General features: G+C 43.8%; 1 protein-coding gene across 1 annotated transcript; it reads right to left on the bottom strand.

Annotated features, from left to right (window-relative positions):
* Positions 1-257: 257 nt before the first annotated feature.
* On the bottom strand, positions 258-8929 carry TBX22 (T-box transcription factor 22). The gene is made up of 8 exons (XM_003412764.3): positions 8490-8929; positions 7666-7882; positions 6685-6786; positions 5118-5292; positions 4035-4199; positions 3607-3671; positions 3175-3260; positions 258-868 (listed from the first exon to the last, which is right to left on the bottom strand). Exons 1-8 carry the CDS (start codon positions 8659-8661, stop codon positions 258-260), a joined length of 1593 nt encoding a protein of 530 aa, XP_003412812.2. The 5' UTR covers positions 8662-8929.
* Between the last annotated feature and the right edge of the window lie 9891 nt (positions 8930-18820).

Below are 18820 nucleotides of genomic sequence, written 5' to 3'. Positions count from 1 at the left end.
AGGCTATTACATCAAATAATATTTACTGAGTATCTTTGAGACCCAAGGCCACTGTAATCAAAGATTCTTATAGTACACATTTGTTATTATAAACAACTTTTTCTTATGAACATTTGATAAGGCACTTTAAATGCATAACAGAGCAATACTCTCCGGGGATGAAGCTTTTTAAACTCAATAGCCATTGATCTTTCTTTGCCTACAAAGAAAGAAAATATGTGATTACATGTAATTGTCTTAGGAATATGAATGTACCATTAAAGGCAATGGTTAATTGTTGGATGCCAATGAGCATGATTCCATTTGCTTTCTCTAAGAGAAACTTGACCTTGGTCATTCATTTTGATATGGTCTGCTGCGTATGGTCTCGATGGCGTAGCGAAGTTGTACCTATAAAATCCACAGGAAGGATAGAAAGGGCAAGCAAGTGCTTTCTGGGCAATAGAGTTTGGGGGAAAAATGCTTCCAGGTGCCTGTAATCCATACAACATTTGACTGGCAGAATTAGGTGCCTGTAGAGACTGTCCACTGAAGTCTTCAGATGTACCATTTTTTGAATTGGTGGATCCCAGGGAAGATAATATGGGTATTTCCAACATGAGTGGTGTTAAAGACTGGGAACTGTTGATACTTGATAGCCTTTCAGGAACAGGCAAGACAAGAGGCTGCTGTTGCCAAAAATTAGTTGGGCAGATTTTGTAGCAAAGGGGCAGGTTGATATTGTGCGGGTACGCCTCCGGACAGGGCATTCCAAGGCAGCTTGTAGGTAAGTGAAACATAGGTGGGGAGCAAGGTGAAGAAAGCAAGGGGTTCAAAGGAGAGGGAGCCCCTCCACTAGAGGTCACTGGAGATGAGCCACTGCTTCCACCTGTGGATGACAATTTAGGTAATGGATAATCAATTTCATATTCCTGTTGAATTAGTAATTGTATTTATGGCAATCCCCACAAGTTCACAGTTCTTTTAGTTTCTTTGGGAAAGGACATGATTATTCCCCTGACCAAAGTTGAATTAGTATATCTACTAATAAACTATTAATATTTGAACTACTACTATGTATCCCGTATTGAGCATTCATTATACTCAAGGACTCTGCTAGACACTTGGAACACATTTATCCAATGAATTACAAAAGAATCCTGGTTATAATGCCACCCGGATTCAATTATATCTTACAAGTAAAACTAGCTTTTCATTTTTTTAAACTTTTTAAAAAATGTTTACTAATACAAGTAATTGATTAATTGAACAAATTGGTTATTTTGGATTTACAGATAGCTTCAGTCTGATAAAAATCAGTGGACATGATATTGTATAAGTGAAAATGGCATATTTAAAAGCATTAACTTTTTTTCTTATATGAAGATAAAGAAGGGAGACACTTCCATGGTACACTATATGAAGAAGAACTGAAGATAATTTTGCAGGGTGAGAATGTCAATGTTGTCAGGTGATCTTTTATGGTTACCTGCCCATTGCCCTTGAGTTCATTCCTTCTCATAGCAACCCTATTGGACAGAGCAGAACTGCCCCACAGGGTTTCCAATGCTGTAGTCTTTATGGAAGCAGACTGCCACATCTTTCTCCCATGGAGTGGATTCCAACTGCTGACCTTTTGCTTGGCAGCTGAGTGCTTAACCATTGCACCTCCAGGGCTCCTTTTATAGTTGCCTTAGGAAAAATTATAAGGGCTAGGAAAATCTAGCCTCTAAACCTTATTTTTCTGTTTGAATTCAATCAAACAGGTGGTTTTTGACTGGATTTGATCAAAATTTTTTTTTCTGATGTTGCTGTTAGTTTTTCTTAGCTATTTTGTGTATGTAGATATAACCTAATCCTTTATCATCAGGGAAACAATTATCTCTATAATAAAATATTCAAAAGTTGTTTTCAAAATTGAGACCCTTTTCTTTGAAAATTGAGGGTACTGTGGACACCTTAAATAATTAAGAAAATGTATATTTAAAAAAGTTTAAATTAAGTTCATCTATAGCTTTTTCTGGGGTATAGCTTTTTCATTGTTACTACACTTTGGGGTGACTTGGCCATTTAAAAACTTGCTGCCTAGATGCTATTAGTTAAAATGATACTGTCGAATATATTCATATTTTTCTATGCAACTCCCTAAATCACATCAATGTAGTCAATTCAGTGAAATATTTCACAGAATTAGGCTTGCCCTTTTCACATTTCAACAGGTTGTTATGGAATCCTGTAAAAATAAACCTACCTACAATGTTAATAATTTACTTCATAATTTTTACCTCAAATTAATGTTCAAAGACAAGCAACTTTAATGGAGTAAGGACAAAAGAGGTGAATAATGCCATGTTGCTTGCAAATAAAGACTCATATTTGCTGTTACATTCCTCCACCAGAAACCTTGCCTTGCCTAATTATTTTTTAGTCATGTGATACACTACCTGAGAACAAATGCCTCACAAATATTTTTAAATGCTTGTGACAGTTAAATTAATAGCTTAGTATTATTTTCATTATTTTCCCCACTCACAACAAAAGGAAAATCATAGGTAAGCGATGGTGCAATTTAATGAAAACCATTTTAACATGTGCTGAGAGCTTCTCACAAAATATAAAATTTTCATTTCAATATCTAACATACTTGCAAATAAGGCCACACACGCACAGCAGGCAGGTCCTAAAGAACATAAGGCAGCGAGATGCTGATGAATTCAGGTGAGCCCTGGAGCTCTCAGGGCGTAAGTAAACTCAAGAAGACAGAAGTCAGTCAAGTCCACAGCTCTGCTCTCTTCCTTCATACCAGCCACCCTCCCTTTTGCCTCTGACTTCCCAGTCATGGTAAATATGTGTACCCACTTGCTCATAAACATACATTTTCTGTCATGTGCTTATCCCCTTGTGGTGGTACAATGGTTAAGCTCTTGGCTACTAACAGAAAGGTTGGTTGTTGGAATCCATGCAGCCATTTGCTGGAGAAAGACCTGAGAATCTTCTGGAGAAAGACCTGGTGATCTGCTCTCCTAAAGATTACAGCCTAGAAAACCTTATGGGACAATTTTTACTCTGTCACATGGGGTCACTACAAAATCGACTCTACGGCATCTAGCAACCACAATATCTGGTACAAGGGGCCTGGTTGGTGATATTTCATTAACACATAAAAATAAAACTTAAGGTTAGAAATTTGCTTACTTTGTGTGTCTGCACCAAAGGTTTTAAAATCCAGAGTGAGAGAAGGCCTCCATGGGTAGGTCTCTAAAAGACCATCCAATATGCCCCTAAAAAAGAGATGCAACTTTCAGCAATGCCAGAATTCAATTCCTGAAAGTAATGATTTATATAAACTTTAGATTTTGTTATAGTGTTTAGGGGTGATGGTCTGAAATATTATTTAGCTAAAGCTAGACTTCTGAATAAAATTCAGTCAAACTCAGGAATCTAGAGTAAGCAATATCTTAAATGTAGCTGGGGGAAGGAGTGGGAGGAGGCAAGGTTTTGGAGATATAACATCTGAGCTCCATTCTTACCACCTACTAGATACATAACAAGGCCTCTGAGGCTCAGTTTAACACTTGTGAAAAGTGCTTTGTAAATATCGGGAACGATTTTTATTATTTTGTTTACCTGTTCCTTCCAGGATCTCTAAATCCTTTGGCAAAAGGATTCCTGTCTATTTTCAGTTTTGTAATCTATGAATCAAAAAGAGATAAAGTCAGTGCTCTCAGTAATAACGCTGTCACTATTGCATATAATGGTTACAACTACAAAACACTTTGTAACTTGTAGTATCAAACTTTATGTAAATGCAATCATATTCCTAAGTCAAATTTGGAATGATTATCCCTTGGCCACCTTTGCTCTGCTCTCCTTTCTAACAAGAGTCACACGGTTCATAATCAAATTTGCCTTGATGAAAATGCAACAAAACTATGAATGTTTTCACTCGTGGAAAGAACGATCCATAAAGTGCATCCCACTCCCTCTGGGGCCATCCCACTCCCTCTGGGGCCATCCCACTCCCTCTGGGGCCATCCCCACTTTCCCTTCCTTACCTGCTGGTTTTGGTAGGCCGTCACCGTGGTAAATTCCGTTTCTTTAAAGGAAAATGTTTTAACACCTCCAGCGGGCAGGGACTGAATCTGGGACAGGTCACCCCCGCCGTCCTGCTCCATCACGTGCACGCGGGGTTTGTACTTGTGCATGGACTGCAGGATGATCTGGAGGTGAAATGGTCAAATGCTGCCCGCGAAACTGGCTTCCCCTCCAAACACTGTCCCACTCTCATCATCACTCCCCTGACATGAGCACACACAAAGGTGAGGCTAAACCAGAGACTCTAAGTTTGCCACACAGAGAGGCCTTTTCTTTGCCATTTGGCCCCCACCAGAGGCCCTTAGGGGTAGGGGTTTCTGGAGAGAGGCCCTGCCTTGAGCAAGGGAGCAGTGATTCCACTTCCAGATGGGGCCCTTTCCTGCTTCCAAATATGGGTGATCATGTGGTGTAGAAGTGTCCCTGGGATCTGATTGCCTGCCATAAGCTCCCTGGGTGGTTACTGATGGCTCTGGAAGTGAGGAGCAACATTCTGACATTCCCCACCCACCTGATTCCTGAGACCTTCCACTCTGTCCTTTGCTGGCTGGCACAGGGCCAGCCTGGGCAAGATAGGGGGTGGGTGGCACCTGAGAATAAGGCTAAAGGTCAATGCCACCAGGGACTGTGGTGTACGGGTGTGTGGGGGGGTTCCAGGCTGTGTTCCAGGGTTCCCCCTTGCATCCTCCTCCCACCACCCCACCCCACCCCACCCCACCATACCCCACACCACACCAAAGGTGCCCATTTGACAGCCTGGGCTAAGGGGAGGCAATCAGAGGGATTACACAGGTGGCCTAGGTAGAGAGCCTGGAAAGCATTCTCTCCTACTCTCCCAGACCAGGCATCCTGGCTTAAACAGGTTTCTTTTCATCCCCAAACTCCCAACCATCACCACCCGTACCTCCTGGCACTCTCACACCAAACAAAGCCCACTTGAGACCTGTGGACTGGCTACTTTGCTCACATGTCCAGAGCTTGGACATTTCCTAGTAGCCCAGCATGGGCGTCTGGAAGAAGCACAGATTGTGCTCACGCTCACGTACGTGGCCTTTGTCATCCATCTCATTGTTGGTGAGCTTCACCCGGTCGAAACTGATGATCTGCCGCATCCAGGTCTCTCCTGAGCAGGGAGAGTCCGGGTGAACATAGAGCCTAGGGGCGATGCACCTGTGGTCCGTATTCCCAGCTACCATCCACTGTGAGCTGTGGTAGACATACCTGAAAAGACGTGGGGAGTGACATTAGGCACAGCTGGCCAAAGCCAGAAGCGTGGGAGAAAGGATGCAGAGTTCAGGTCTAAAAGGACTGTACTCAGCCAAGGTTAGCCCGCTCATCTCAAAAGCAGAGGCACAACTTGATTTCCAAAGAGCCGCTCAGGGGCAGAAAACAAACTGTAAATAAGTATATGTCATCAAAATGCAATAAAGTGCAAGTGCGAGTGAAATGTCATGGGATTTTGGAGTCTGGTTTGTATTTCATCACAGAAACCGCAGCAGAAATTGATTTTACCCGTTTTACAGCACAGAAAAGCCGGAAAAAAATCCACATGCGTCCTGCAAGAAGCGAGAGGTAAGGTGGATGTCTGTCTGTTCAGCCCAGAGCCTTCAGTCCTCATCAAAGCACTTTAACCAACAAGGCTTCAACACCAGAATACCCCCAGGAACCTCGCTTGGTTCTGAGGCAGGGCTCATTTCAGAATGTTTCCAATCTCAACCCCGCGCCGCTGAGTGCAGCATTCCCAAGAGCCGTCTTGCAGCTGCAACGTGAGAAGCAAACAGCTTGTTCTGCTGTTTTCCGGCCGCGGTCCCAGCAGGCTCTTGAGCTGAGCCTTCTCCATTGCCCTCACACCCAGCATTGATTCCAGGCAGACTGTCTCACTGGAGGGCCTGGCACTGATCTATTGGTCTAGCACTCACAGCCACAATGCTGGCGACTCCCACACAATTGGAGCCCCAGAGTCAAAGGAGTCCCACAGACCAGTGCCTTTGCGCTGCCTGCCCAAACGGGCCTCTTGGATTCAGGGCAATTCAACCACTTTTCGTTTGCTCTAAACCAAGCGCTTAAATCTAGAGGAAAGAGTACTCCCACCCTCTGGGGCCCGGCGGCCAATTCAGGTGGAGAGGCTGGGGAAGAAAGAAATGACCCGCCCATGTGCGATAACTGCTGGACTGCTCTAGCCTTGAATGGCAAATTAGGGCATTGCTCCTGGCACCCGCTGGGGCCAGGGTGCCTCAGAAGCCCGGGCCCACAAGGAGCTTGGGGCATTTCTTCCCAAACTCCTCCAAACCGCTTTCCTCAAGGCCGCCTGAGCCCATCCCCCCACCCCCGCAGTTGGGAATGCAAAGGGAAGTAGTCAGCAGGCTAGAGACCTGGGGTACACTGAAGCTCCAATTCGGCGGCCGGTGTTACAGGAATGGGGGAGAAAGAGGAACAAGCCTACTCTTCCCTCAGTCCAAAACCCAGATTTGAGCAAGATTATTCAACTCCCAAAGCTCATGGGAAAGCAGCTCCCTCCCCCCTTGCTAGGATTTTCAAAATAGCTCTCTCTGATTGTGAGCCCCAATCCCCCTCCCCTGCCTGGTCTTGGGTACCTTCCTATGGCCCGGTTACCTATAGCGTTTGGAATCCACCGGCACCACGTCGATGGCCACATAATATTGCTTCCCTGGGTCCAACCCTTTTACCTTGACCCGAACAGAGGGAAACATCCGCCTGTGGAAGAGAAGAGAGGGACTGACCAGGATGCTTTTAGAGACTTTTGGAGGGGGGCGGGATCAGAGAGAAATGCTGACTCCAATGAAAAGTGAAGGGATATCTTCCTATCCCAGGGCACGTTTAGGGAATTGCAATCGCTATAAGAGGAAAAATTGTTGGTTTGTATGTTTCATTGAACAAGTGCAAAATTTCTGAGTGTAGTAGAATATCCTTACTATAAAAAGAAACCCAGGTAAAGGCTTTGTCCAGCCACCCCTCATCCTACTATAGTAAAAAGTTAAAGAAGAGAAACTAGGAGAGGAAACAGTGTGCTGCATCTCCTTCTCCCCTCCCCCACTGTTCTGAAGTACTTTCTGTGAGGCAGATTTGGAAAAGGCTGAAATTAGGAAGACACACACACACACACATACACACAAATCACCCAGCTGCCACATGAAAGGGTGGCTGGGAGAAAGGCCCACCTCCAACCCCAGATGGTGGCCTAGGGGCCTGTGAGATAGGATATTATCCACTGGTGTAACTGTAAGGCTTTAAAGGAGAGGCCTGACCACTGCCTAAGATGTGGGGTTGGCATCTGTCAAGTGCCTGTACAGATCTAATTTTAGTCATATACTGCACAGACAATATAAGAGATACCCAGTGCTTGGAAAGGAAGGCTGAGCCGCTTACTTAAGCCAGGCAAGCCCTAGTCTGACTGCTTGAGGGGCAGTGGGTTTCTAATGCCTGCCCAGGCGGTGGGGAGTGGTGATGTAGGGTACTAAAGTGTAAAACTGGAGGCACTGCTTATCATGGGGTAGGTGGGGAGGTGGTACATTAAGCACCTACTGTGTGCATGGCTTGCCCCACAGCCCTTGAACAGCCTTGGTAGAGCCGAACCTGCCAGCCTTGGTAATGATCATCTCAGTCCCAATGTCATGGAACCTCTTCCACAGCTCGGATCCTTGAAGCTCCACTTGGATAGCATCTCTCTCTTCCACACTTTCGCTGCTGTTGCCGCTACCGTTGCCGCTGCTGCTGCTGCCGCCGCCGCCGCCGCCACCACCACAGCCAGAGAATGCAGTTGCTGAGGGTTCTGCCTTGGGTCGCTTTTGTGCTGGACACAGAGACGCCAAGGGTTTGAGAGAGCTTTGCAGTTTGCACACCTCCTTGCTGGCGCCTGTATGGAGGCAGTCTGGCTTGTCCCTTCCTCAGAAATCCTAGCCATAGATACCCAACCTTCCTCCAGCATCCACTGGAGCCCCGGTAATGGAGAGAAAGGGGTAACATCGCACCCTGAGAAAGACGCAGCTCTTCTTCAGATTTGCCCATCCTCATTCTCCTGGAGAATTTCTGTCTCGGAGACTGGATCCTCCAGGGATCTGAGGACTTGCATTCATTCCTACCCCAAGGGGCAGCCACCCCTCTAGCTGTCTGGGCTTCTTGGAAGTCAGGGAGCCTCACTTCTCCGTAAGCATGTCGGAACCCTCTACCTCACCGCAAATGAACCTCAGAACTCCAGACTTTAGAGGCATAGAAATCTCCTCTGGAGCCAGGTGGTCTAGGTGTCCCCTGGCCCCTAATGTGGAAGCCCTGCTAGGCCAGGACATCCTGGTGCAGAGCAAGCTGTCCACCCGCAGCGCTGTGGGTCCGGCGGAGAGTGCCCTGAATCCAGCACGCGCAGCCGGTGAACTAAAGGCAGTGGGGCTGTGTGGGGTACTTACCAGACTGTTCACTCCTCTTGCCTGCCGCGCAGCACCTCCTCTCCTCCTTTCCACCCTCTTTTTCCTGAAAATTAGGCTGAAATTCTTCTCTTGGGTCTTGCAGTTTTCTTTTGCTTGGTCTCCCTACCAAGGCTTCCACTGAGAAGGCATGCGCCCGGGAGCTCAAAGCCATTCCTATAGAAAGCAAAGGGAAAGTGCACAGCGAAGTTTGAACCTCTGAGGGAGGGAGGAAGAGGGAGAAAGGGAGGGTGCGGGAGATAGGCGAGGAAAGGAAAACTGAAAAATCCCCAAATTAAAAAAACAAAACAAAACAAAAATGATTCTGGGTATGGAGATGTACATATATATATATATTTTTTTTTTCTTTCTTTCTTTGAATATACAGAATGAAAGGACAGAAAGATCAAACTGGAACCTAACTTCTCCAGAGTCTCCTTTCCTTTTGCGGTCTCTTCCCTCCCAGTGGACATATGTGGACCATCAGTCCTCAAATCGCTGCTTCCAGGACCTGGCAGAGCTCACAGTGATCAGCAATCTAGGGCCTTTTAGGGAGCAGACCTGCCGCCAATAGCGGCCCAGGCCACTGGGATTGGGAGATAATGTTGCACCCAACTGAGTGAATACAGGCTGGTTGCAGCCTCCATTGTTTGTTTTGGAAACTATTGGAAGCATAAAAAACACCCTGAGTGACACTTCAGAGTCTGACTGAGGAGCGGGGCTGTGGAAAGGGAGGAGAAGGGAGGAGAGGGAGACAGCACTGACTATAATACAAGGTTACTGTTTTACATTAAATTGTAAAACTCAAAGACATGAGACATAATTGCCCCCTAGGGGCCACTTTTCTAACAAAAGTGCAAACATTATTTAAGCAGAACCAGAGAAGTGTATCTGGGCCTTTTGCTCTCCAGTAAAGTCACCAGGGAAAGGTAGAGCAGTTTTCTGGGCAGGTTCGCTCTGCAATAGGGGTTTCAAGCTGGATGTGAGGTAGTGCCAGTTTGTCCTCTTTGGATGCAGAGGCTCAGGGAGGACAGACGGGACCCCCCCCCAGGTGGTCACTGTCAAAGATCAGAGAGTGCCTGGGCCTTCCAGGTCTGTTCCTGCTGGACCCCAATATTCATATACACAGACTTCTCATACTTACATGACTAATCAGCAAATACAGTATAAGGACTCCAGGGCCACTAGCAAGGCACCAACAGGGCCTCTGACAACTTCAAAATGTTGGGCTCAAATGATTGATTCCAGTGTCTCCTGGAATATCTTTTTGGGCTGGGTCTTACTTTTCCTTAAATTAGATGAAGGCAAGTTCTTCCTATCAGATAGAGACTTGTCTACCACTTCCAAAAGCATTTCCGTGAGTTCAGACATGAGATATTTGCCTGTGTGCATGGGATTTGCTCACCCCTTTTCGTCAGAAATAAGAAATCAGATGCCTCAGGGCATTTTGTAGGCTGCATTTTCAGTAATGACATGTGCACTTTTCCAGAAAGATTCTCCTGTTCTTACCTGGCACATTGAGGGCATTTAAAGCCAACTCAACTTCGTGTGAAATAGGATGGGACTTGAATTAATTGGCAGTGGCGTAGTAGTTAAGTGCTATGGCTGCTAACCAAAGGGTCGGCAGTTCAAATCTGCCCGGCGCTCCTTGGAAACTCTATGGGGCAGTTCTACTCTGTGCTATAGGGTCGCTATGAGTCGGAATCAACTCGACTGCACTGGGTTTGGTTTTATCTCTATATTGGAGTTTGAGATTTGTGTGGCCTTTTAATTTCAGTTACTTAGGTACAAGGGTGCCCTGCCTGTATTTTCTGTGTGATGAAGGTGGTAGTGGTGAGGGAGGAGGTCAACATTCAGCTGGTGCCTTGCAAGGAGCTCTTCAGGCAACTGGGCATGGCTTTAAGAACCCCAGAACTTTGATGATCTCACATATCATGGGGAAGTGTTAGTTATGACCTGAACGTTGTTGAAGGGTTTGATTCAATAACCAATTATCCACTGCTCACCATGCAGAGCTGGGAAAGGCACCATCCCTACCCTAGAGGGGCAGAGCAACGCTCACAGGGCAAGGCCAACTCCAGTGTACAAGGCATGTGGGCTGGATAACAACTAGATCTGGATATAATCTTGGCCACATCTTCATGGGCATTTGTTTCCTTCTGAAGCCATTAAAAAAATGAAAATATTAATGCATTTGTCCATCTCCTCTTACTCAGAATATATATAGAATATATAATCTACATATAAAAAATCTACATATATATGTTCTATATATATATATATATATATACACATATATCCATTGCATGTTCTTAGCTTAAAGGTACAGCCCAGAAACAGAGAAGTCAAGATTTTACAAGTTAATTTTAGAACGTTAGTCACCATGTAGCACTTTCATTAGCGTCTCTTAATATAGGCATTTTCTTGTATTTAAACCCTGGCTCACTTTACTGCTAAAAGACAGGTACCTTTGATAACAAGAGGGGGGCTTTCCTTGGTAGGTTTTTTATTTGATTTAGTTTTTGCCAGATTTCTGCAAAAATAAGACAAAATATGGTTGGTGCAATATTTGTTCTAGTATTTCCAACTATGTTCTATATGATTTTTTTTTTTAAATCAAGGATATAGTATTTCTTGGGGTGTAAGTTCTTTTCTTAGAAGAAACTTCTTCCTCAATACTCAATATTCATTACACGCACGTAATTTAGACATCCAGGATTTTTTTTTTTTTGTAATCTAAACTTCCATTTCTGTTTCAATATCTATCTGATGTCATCATTGGGAGAAATGTAGCTCAGCCCTCCCTTACGCTAGACTGAGGTGTAGTTAATTCCTGTTAACTTGTATTTGAGAGAAAATTTATCACATGCCTCAGGACCAACTTTGCAATTTGTTCAACTGCTGAAGCACTGGGCTATCGGGTACTGGAGGCCTGAGGGACATACACTCATAAAAATACTAGCAATTAATTCTCTACAGTTAGATGTGTCTTTTCAACATTTTTTTTTGTTTGTTTCAGCCAAGGACACCTAGAAAACCTTATAAGAGACTCTTCAATGCATGGAGGGACAGTGGAACGTGCAGAGAGAGCTTCTGGGACCCACAGTTACCCAAATTAGAAGGATTTTTTTTTTAAGTTTGACAGTTGGAAAATCCTTAGAGTCAGGTGTTGGCTTTGAACTGCCCGAAAAAAGTTACAACTGGGACACAGTGAGGATTCACAACTGAAAGGAAAAATAATTTTGTGATTAACGCAAATCAAACCTATTCAGTATCTATGAGGATACAGAAGAGATGGAAGCACCTTAAGTGATATATTGTTTATTAGAGCTCTCGTGGAATCGAAACCTGAACCTACCTTAAGGACAGAGAAAGCAATTTGTATCTCTAATAAAAATCCCAATATTTTGTTAATGGCTAGAAATAGGCATGTATACTAATACATGCACTAAACAAAGTAGGCCCTGAAAATGCTGCTTCTGGTGATGTGTGTGAGCATGGAAATAGATGTTCAGAATTAAGTTAACATGTTTGGAAATGTTACTTTTATCAGAAATGTATGATTTATGTAAGGAGTAAAGACTCAGGGTCTTCCTAGCTTTCTATATAGGCAGTATAGGTTATTTGAAGAAAGTTTTATGTTTAATTAAAATGAGTAAGTCTGACTGGAGGAAAAAAATCCTTTGTATTCTGCAGTACTTACTAAATAAGGGGATAATTTCAAACTGATTCCAGTTCCTACTTTTAATTTGTGTGGAAAAGAATGAAACAAACGAAATTAAATAAATCAGTAAGCATTTCAAATATATATGTATATATGTATGTAAATATACATATATATGAAATACACATATATTAAAAAAAAACAAACCCAGTGCCGTTGAGTCGATTCCAACTCATAGTGACCTTATAGGGCAGAGTAGAACTTCCCCATAGCGTTTCCAAGGAGTGCCGGGCAGATTCGAACTGCCGACCCTTTGTTTAGCAGCCGTAGCACTTAACCACTACACCACCAGGGTTTCCCTACACATATATATGTGTATATATATATATGTGTATACGTATATATAGGTAGAGGCAAAATATACAAAATAAAATAAAATGTCTTAAGACTTGTTGAATGCATAGTGCCTGTTTTTGTCAGAGAAGCACAAGCAACTTCATGATAGAGACATTTTTCCCTTCAATTGTCATTTTTCTTTCTCTCCTTTGATCCTCATTCCTCACCACCCCCACCCCATGGTTAAGATATTTTGGCCTAGTTCCAAGTCTAAAATCTGCTGCTGGTGACCAGTTTTGTCATCACTTGGGAAAGGTCTTCCTAGAGAGAAGCCCACACAGAGGAAAGTAGTCAGGAAAAGCATACTTCATTTGAATACCTGAATTCAATTCAGTTTTGCCAGAACTAAGTTATATGAACCATGAGTTATCTTTTTTTGTTTTTTTTTTTTGCTTAAGTGAGTTTCGGCTAAGTTTCTGTTACTTGAACCAGTAGAATCTTGACGAACACACTCATCTTGATAAAAATTTGGAAGATCACCATCTTCGAGTTCATCTTATTCTAGTTCTTCCTATCCTTCTGCTCCTCGGTCTTCTTCAGTACTACTGAGTCTGTGAATAGGAAGATTATACGCTATAGACTATCCCAGAATCATAAACTCTAAAAGCAAATTTGACTTTCTACATGAATTCTTAAGACTATGATAATAAAAGGAATATGGTTCAAGCAGTACAGCATGTAGGAAGGCAGACTTTGGATTCAAATTGACCTGATTCAAACTCTGACTCTGCTACTTTCTATCTAGCGGAATTTACACAAGTCTTTCTGACATTCAGTTTATTTTCAGCTTCTAAGATTTTACATCTACTAAAAAAAAAATTTAATATCTTCATCATAGTGCATGTTTCTGTGAGTGTGTGTGTGTGTGTGCATCTGATGGGTTTGTAAAATAGTTTATACAGACCGCTTAGCACAATACCTGGAACATAGTAAGCACTCACAGCCATTTTTATCATTAAAGAGATGATGGTGGTTGTTTTGAAGAATGTGCTAATCTTTGTTTTGAATATACAGCTGTAAATCCTTTGTGAACAGACACTAGAAGGGAAAAAATGTTTGCCAACATTGGCACCCTCAACTTTTGGTTAAATTCTAAAGCAGATTCAAAAGGTAAGAAGACTTCTGGGATATCACCTTTCTTAAACCAATGTGAGAGCTATTTTATAAATATAATTAGAGAACTGAACCAAAAGATTTCATCTAAGTTTCAAAAGTAGCATGAAAATTTTGTTTATGAGGATAGAAAATTTGGAAGTAGACATGGGTGATGGTTGCACAACATGATTGATGCTATTGGTTTTACTGAATTATACGTGTGAAAAAATATTCAATTGGCAAGTGTCATGTTATTTGTATTTTTAGAACAATAAAAAAAAAAGAAGTCCATGGGAAACATGTCTGATAGAATACATACTCTGATTTTATCAAGATGATCTTTGGAAAGATAATTTTGATACCTAACCAATGCAATGTAAGTGTATATTCTTCCTCTACAATAAGCACATAAAATTTACCGAAGACAGGCCCCTAGCACATAGAACTCTTCTCACTCCAGGAAATTGAGGGAACTGGCCTAATTAATATTAAAAGTAATTTTCACACTGAATACCTCAGCTTCTGGTTAGTGTAATTCAATACAATCTTTCGAGAAGTCTGTGCCTTTTTGAATCTAGCAATTCAGTTATGCATGCCAAACTTTGTCATCCTTGTTCCTGTGTTCGATGGGGGAAGAGCCAGTAGGGAGACAAATTCTTATCTATGCTCATTGTGTTCTTCTCATGAGGAGGCTTGAAAAGCTAAATGGTTACCATTGCCAAAACATTAACTGAAGGAAAATTCATTCTTTTGGATTTAATCATGTGTTCACACTGCTATCAAATGGTGAAAGCCTTCCTATGATAATAATTACAACATTAGGCTTGGGTTCTTTATATTTCTCATTTCTCACTGAAGTATATCAAAGGCATGCAACTATTTTTCCTAATTTTATACTCAACTTACAACTTATAGCTGGTAAGCTTTTAAAATATTTTACATATAGGAGTTTTGCTCACAATAATTATGAGGATAATTTTGGGCACAGTAGATGAACAAATGAAAAAGGAATAATAAAACGAATGTGCTCAGATGTGGGCCTACCCTATAGTGACCTGGGTAATTGGCAAAATAGGCATTGCATGGCCACTTTTCAGCTGCTGCTGCCATTAACCCCCACCCCAAGGCCTCTTGCGTTGGAAGGAGTTGTACAGAAGCAACCAAAGCACCCCACAACAACCTCCTTGGCATACCTTTAACTGTCCAGTGCCTTGTGTAGTCTCCTTCTCTAGTTTGAAGACAGGTGTGTGTAATGTATATGTTTGTGTGTGTGGGAAGAAAAAAAAATACAATTGCAGTGTCTGAACCTGAGGTCTGGTGAGAAAAAGCAGGAAGAAGTAAAATAAGAAGGTGTTGTTTGGGACACCCTGCTGCTCCCTCATTCCTCTCCTGGGGAAGGGGGAGGTGTTGTGTTGTTCGGCCTCAGTCCTCATTTTGAGGGTGAGAGACTGAAGCCAAGGGATCACAAGAAGGACTCAGAAGCCTTCTTGCTCAGTGATCTGGGGCTCCTTGGGGAACAGCCTGGGAAGAAAGAAACCATGGGGCATAGCCCTTGGCCAGAGCCACTGCAAACGCTGGGGACCTGCCACCCAGCTCAGTACCCTTCCCCCCAGTCCGCTCACACTGGACACACTCACCTTCCCCTGATGCAGGAATGACTCTTTCCCTTGCTGCTCCCTGGCTTTCTAAAGGAGCACTAGAGGCACTGCCAACAGTACCTTCCTCCTGGAAGACTTCCAGCAGCATCTCTACCCAGGAGAGGAGCCATAGCAGGGATACCTTTGGGTATCACTGCATATCCGCAACAAACAGGCCAAGTCTAGCCTTTATTCACAGTAAACAGTATTCACATTCTACTGAAGGTCCCCAGAGGAAGGGTGATTTCGAGATCCCTGTCACAAAGCCCCCAGCTGAAGGAAAATAAAACCAACAATGATGACTGCAGCTGGACCTCCCTAACTTTAGTGACTTGCCTAGTAATAGAAAACAGAGAAGGTGGATGCTTAGGAGAACCTCTGCTGCCAAGGCCCCAAAGAAAACCCATAGCCTGGTCAGTAGGATAGAAGCTTTACCTGGAAGGCAAGAGGTGGTGGAGTCGCTGTGGCAAAAGGCCGGGCCAGCCCAGTGACCCTAAAGTCGATCCTGAACTGCTCTCACCAGCTCCTCTCCAGAACTCAGTGAAGAGTGGCCTGGAGCCAGGTCACAAAAGAACACAGCATTCTGGCCTCTCCCAGCTGACGCAGCACTTGCTACTCCTTGGGATCACCCTGGCCTGCACCTTCTCCCACGCAGAAGACCTGCCTTGAATCAAGGTCAGTGGTGAAGGCACAATGATAGTCTGTGATTGTGGCCCTCAGGGCTACAAGGCCGTAGGAGCCCCATGTCCTTCCTCAGCCTCCCTCAGGAGCCTTGCCCATCCATGCCCTATTCTGACTTGTTGGTGAACACTCCTCAAGGAAAAATGCCTCTGAAACAGGTGAGTTGGTCTTACAAGTTGAATTGGCCCAGCTCTCTCCACAGCACTTGCAGTTGGAAATCCCTTTTCAGTCCTCATTCACCAGCAATGCAGCAGCTCCACCGGCTGGATTCAGCTTGGTCAGCTCTGCTCCTGGTTGCCTGTTTTAAGTGGCCCATTCAGCTTCAGGGAGCCCACTCAGATGGTCCTGCCTGATCAAAGCTCTGGGCAGTGAGGAGACTCTGGGGAGCCATGATGCCTCCTGGGCTCACCATGCACAACCCATTAAAACTCTACACTTGCCAAAAGAAAGAATTAATTTTTGGTTTTCATGGGGAACCTCAGGGATGCCTTGGTTGCCTGATTTTCCTGATGCAGAATAGAACACATTTTATTTTCACTTGTTCCCAGGCAAACTCAGAACGAATTGAAAAGGGCTAATCTGCCAAGCCATGAGACTTTACTAGCCCCAATTGACCCACAGGAACTTGGCAATCAATGCTTATTTTAGCCTCTAGTGGAGGGACCCAGAGAAGAGAGTCCTTAACAGTGTGCTTTAATTGGAAGAAAGCTCAAGGACTCCCCCAAGCCCCTAGCAGCTGTTGCAGGGAGCACCATACCTTCCAAAGAATGCAGGAAACTCTAGGCATTAGGCATTTTGCTACCATGCAGAGAGAAGAAGCAGAGGCCTCCAAATGAAACCCCTGAGTCAGGTAATTAACATGCATACAAATCCTGTGTGGGAAACAAGTGGTCAAGGAGGGCCACACATTGTTTATCAAAATTAGACACTAAATTGTGAGGGTGCAATGGGCCAACAGTCTATAAAAGCATTTCTGAATTCCTGAGGTTTCCAACTCATAGTCAAGCAGGCATAAATCTTACATTTTTCTTGATCATTTCCTCTGAAAGTTATCCTTGTTTAAAGAAGACTACACTCTTTCTAAAAATCATTTTCTGGAAAATATTTTCTCTTCTCTCAAGGAGAGTAAAAGAGAGATTTGATTTTTTGTTTATGACTTTCCTTTTCATTTTATTTCAATTTTTAATCCTAAAGTGTCAATTTAATGATAAAATCTGGCCATTTTTGAAGAGAACTCAGAAACGGGATTTTCAGCAGTCCATTCTTTACAACCTAAAAAAAAAATGTGTGTGTGTGTGTGTTTTGGGCGGGAGGTGGTGAGGTGTGTTTCCTCCAGCATTGGAGAACCACTTGAATTTTGAAACACTGACAAATCTGTTTCTGGTCCTCATTTCATGTCGGGAAATGTGTTTCCTGTTGAAATTGGGCTATTCACTTTTGGTGACATTTAAAACGGGGCCTGACTGAGTTGAGTGGATGTTTGGTTAACCATGAAGGAAATAGCTCTTGATCAGGCAGGCAATTACCAACCAAATATGATCACTTCCCAACCAAAACAAAGGAATTTGTAACTATTTTTCTTCCACAGTAATGAGCAGAGCAATTATTTATGAATGAAAAAAGATTTTCTGTGTGGACACTTGGCAACCAGAAGTGCTCAGTGGGGAGCTCATGGCAGGCCAGTGCTCCCAGGGCAAACCCATCTTCTCCTAAGAACTAAGGCTGGGTGTCCCCTTGTGTGTCTCTGTGTGTGTTTGTATGTGTGCTGGGGGAGTGCAAGTGTGGTCAAGACCCTGAAGAGCCCCCTGGAGCAGTAGAGGCTTGCGGCTATACCACCAACAATCCCACCCTGGGCAAACCAGGAAACTTTGTCCTCCTCCCTTCCTCCACGGTCCACGGTGAACTCAATTATGCTTAGTTTCAGGCCAGGGACAGCCAGCTGATCCTTCACTTCTACCCCTGGGGTAAGGGCTTCAGAAAGACCTACAGAGTCAGGCAGATAACCACAGTACAGGTGTCTCCCAGAAAGTGGCTTCAGTGCACCGGTGGAGGAATCCTTGCCTTTCTAGGCACCCTAGAGGCTGTCAGGAAGGGGCACAATTTTGACATTCCAAACTCACTGGCTGCCAGTGGGTTCTGACTCATAAGAACTCCATAGGGTTTCCAAGGCTGTAAATCTCTACAGCAGCAGACTGCCACAGCTTTCTCCCTTGGAGCCGCTGGTGGTTTCAAAACGCCAACATTTTGGTTAGTAGTTGATCACTTTAGCCACTGCTCCACCAGAGCTCCTTTGACATTCCAAAGAGGTCCCCATTTTTACCCCATGACCTCAGCATGTGCACTCAACTCCCTGGTTCCTATCAAAACTGACCTGGGGAAGTGGCCTGATACACAAGAACTATGGCTTGGCTTCCCACGGTTCAGGCACTCTTGGCAGCTTTCTGGAGAGAAGCCAGACAAAGGTGCAGAGCTTCTAACAATAACCACTGCTTTTGTTTATTTTTTTAAGCTTATTATTTGTTAATGCTTTTTTTGCTTTACTTTATTTAACCCTCAAAGCAATCCTATAATTTGCAGTAAACAATTTCATTCCCCCATTATCCAGATGATTGGAGCCCTGGTGGGGAAGTAGTTAAGAGTTCGGTTGCTAACCAAGAGGCCAGCAGTTCAAATCCATCAGCCACTCCTTGGAAACCCTATGGGGCAGTTCTACTCTGTCCTATAGGGTCACTATGAGTTGGAGTTGACTTGAGGGCAATGGGTTTTGGTTTTATTATCCAGATGAGGTAATCAAAGCTCAAAGAGAGTACATGAACAGTAGAGCTACTTGGCAAACTCTAGCACTATGTGACCCTCTAAGG

This window comes from Loxodonta africana, chromosome X (genome assembly GCF_030014295.1).
Source record: "Loxodonta africana isolate mLoxAfr1 chromosome X, mLoxAfr1.hap2, whole genome shotgun sequence".
NCBI classification, from domain to species: Eukaryota; Metazoa; Chordata; class Mammalia; order Proboscidea; family Elephantidae; genus Loxodonta; species Loxodonta africana.
Note: the sequence above shows the minus strand (reverse complement) of the source record. Positions and strands in the feature narration are given on the sequence as shown.